This window comes from Ischnura elegans (assembly GCF_921293095.1).
Source record: "Ischnura elegans chromosome 13 unlocalized genomic scaffold, ioIscEleg1.1 SUPER_13_unloc_3, whole genome shotgun sequence".
NCBI lineage: Eukaryota > Metazoa > Arthropoda > Insecta > Odonata > Coenagrionidae > Ischnura > Ischnura elegans.
The window spans coordinates 2,322,529-2,325,440 of record NW_025791659.1 but is presented as its reverse complement, the minus strand read 5'-3'; the positions used below and the strand labels follow the sequence as shown (position 1 = coordinate 2,325,440).

At 53.0% G+C, this 2,912-nt stretch overlaps 1 protein-coding gene across 1 annotated transcript; it reads left to right on the top strand.

The window, feature by feature from the left end:
• The first annotated feature begins 821 nt into the window (after positions 1–821).
• LOC124172964 (branchpoint-bridging protein-like) lies at positions 822–1,298 on the top strand. Its single transcript, XM_046552494.1, has one exon. The coding sequence runs from the start codon at positions 822–824 to the stop codon at positions 1,296–1,298; it is 477 nt and encodes a 158-aa protein (XP_046408450.1).
• Positions 1,299–2,912: the final 1,614 nt, after the last annotated feature.

The following is a 2,912-nucleotide window of genomic DNA, read 5'->3' as shown; positions in this document are numbered from 1 at the left end:
GCGCTGCATTTCCCCCGCCTCCCGTCGACTTCCGTTCGTCGCTCGCTGTTGCTGACTCGCAATCCCACGGTAGGAGTGAACGCTCACCTCAAGGGGTGGGGGGTGGAAAGGTGCTGATGATGGGTCAGCATACACGAGGCGGACGACGGTTGCGCGGATGGGACGCGCGTGGAGGAGGCGTCAGTCGGTTTGGTATAGTGAATAAAGCATGTCGTAGAATGTACCGCTGCCTACTTAATTCATCACCCCGTTCCCTTGATGCGTCTCTGACGAACTCCCAATAATCAATCGATTTACATTGGTGTCAGAAGTGGGATGATATCGATTGATATCGATTGATCGGAGAGCACCAATATCGCGGGTGGTGAATTAAAAGTTACGACATGGCGGGTCGCGTGAGTGTGGGAGGCCGAGAGGTAGAGCTGCAGCAGGTGATCGACGAGTTTGGCGAAAGGCTTGGCCTCCTGTCGGAGGAAAACGCGAAGCTAAAGAAAAGGCTGGCAGAGGATGAAGGTGCGTCGTCTCCGAGACGAAGTTTCGCGCTCCTCTCCACGGTTGACGCTTTCTCGGGGCGACCTGGAGAATGCGTGGAAGCCTTTTTCGACCGCCTCGAGCAGGTGGCCGATCTCAGAGCGTGGACGGAGGAGGAGACGCTCAAGGCGGCAAAGATTCGGCTGACGGGAGACGCAGCGGAGTTCTGCCGGGCGAAGGAGGAGTGCCGCGATGCAGACACGTTTGCTGCCTAGAAGGAGCACCTGGTGGGGAGGTACAAATTGAAACGTACCGCTCGTTTCTACCGGGAGCTCTTGTCCACGATCAGCATGGGGCATAATGAAGACATAGAAGCCTTTGCCGACCGGGTACGCGTTGCCAATGCGCGTACGTACGATGCGACGGGGGACGCCAGTCGGAGAGAAGCTATGCGCTACGAGGCCGACCAGAGAGGACTGGACGCGTTCCTTAGGGGGCTTCCAGGGGAGTTAGGGAGGCTAATACGATTGGCCATGCCTGAGACCTTGGACGCCGCCGTGGAGACTGCTGTCCGGATTCGCGAGGTGGAGAGGACACCGCGGCCGCCATCACCGGCTAGGAGGGTATTCCGGGCGCCGCGAGATGCCGCTTGCTTCAACTGCGGGCGGCCCGGCCATTTCGCGCGCGAGTGCGAGAGCGGTCGCCGCTGCTACGCGTGCGGGGGTGCCAACCATCTAGCCAGGGACTGCGGAAGGGAGAGCCAGCGCCGCAGAGGGCCTTTAAACGACCGAGGATCTGGCGGCGCCGCCCCCGGTGGATCCCTGTAAGTAAACCCCTTCCCCGAATCGCTTCGGCGGCGGCGGGAATGGAAGACTTAGTGGCGGAAGTGACGGTGTGTGGGGTTCCCTCTAGGATATTGATAGACACGGGGGCCCAAATTTCCCTTATTTCTCGCGATGTGTGCGGATTGAGTGGCTTGAGGAAACCCTCGTGTAGGATAAGGGGAATCACGGGAAGACAGGTGTGGAATTATGGGGAAAAGACGATAAAATTTAATTTTAATGGTGATTGTCATGTTGCTAATATGCAGGTGGTGGACTCGGTTGGGGGATATCAGGGTATAATAGGGTTAGACTTTTTACATAAATTCCACGGTGTTGTAGATGTTGTAAGGATGACGTTGAGTTTAGGTGAGCGTCAAATTCCTTTGATGGGTTGTGATGTGCGACACAAAAGATCTTGGGAGAGAGTTCCGCGAGCGAGCGAGAGGCCACGTGACGCAGTAGAAGAGATCCCAGTGATGTTAGCTCAATCCGAGGTAATACCCGCGAAGTGCGAAAGGTTGCTGAGGATAAGAGTGAAGGATGATGGGGTCAAGGAGGGCGATGTCTTTATGACAGAAACCGAGGACCTAGAGATAGAAAATTGTGCCATCGCCCGTAGTCTTGGGAAGATTTCTGCGGAGGGGGAAACATTTTTGCAAGTAGCAAATTTCGGCGAAGGGGCGCTTACTTTGACAAAGGGGACAAAGGTGGCTACACTATGTAGGAGTGTACTGATGAGGAGGCCGTTCTAGTGAGAACCGTAGAAGGCGTCAAAAGGGTAGACTTCGAGAAAAAGCTGAGCCATTTGAAGGGTCGGGAGAGGGAGGAATTACTTGCTTTATTGCGAGAATTCGAGGGAATTTTTTGCGAAACTGACCTACCGCCGGCGACGGATATTATTTCCCACCAAATACCGACGGGAAACGCTGCCCCAATTTATCGGCGCCCCTATCGTTTGCCACATCATCAAAAGCCATTAGTTGAGAAATTCATTGAGGATCAATTGAAGGCTGGAGTGATAGTACCAAGTGAAAGCCCATGGGCCTCTCCTGTGGTAATTGTCCCAAAAAAATCTGCCGACGGGGGCCCTAAATTTCGGTTCTGTGTAGATTTCAGAGCGCTTAATGCGGTAACAACGCCCGATGTTTACCCGCTCCCCAACATTACCGAAACCTTGGACTATTTAGGCAATTGCAGATATTTTTCGACATTAGATCTAGCTTCGGGCTACTATCAGATTCCAATCCATCCGGAGTCACAAGAAAAGACAGCATTTAACACTCACAACGGCCATTATGAATACACTAGGATGCCATTCGGGCTTAGGAATGCCCCTAGTTCGTTCCAAAGATTGATGGACTGTGTGTTGCGTGGATTGAAGCCATCGCACTGCCTTGTTTATTTAGATGACGTCATCATCTTTGGGACGAACATGGAGGAACTCGTTTCTCGGTTAAGAGAGGTATTTTCGAGATTGAGGAAGGCCAAACTATCCTTGAAATTAGAAAAGTGCAATTTCGCTTTAGAGGAAGTCAAATACCTGGGGCACGTTATTGGTAAGGAGGGTGTGAAGCCTGACCCAAGCAAGATCGAAGCCGTAATTAATTTCCCGACTCC

What these genes read in the sequence shown, in the direction of transcription:
- LOC124172964 (XM_046552494.1), top strand. Translation starts at nt 822, where the DNA reads ATGGGGCATAATGAAGACATAGAAGCCTTTGCCGACCGGGTACGCGTT.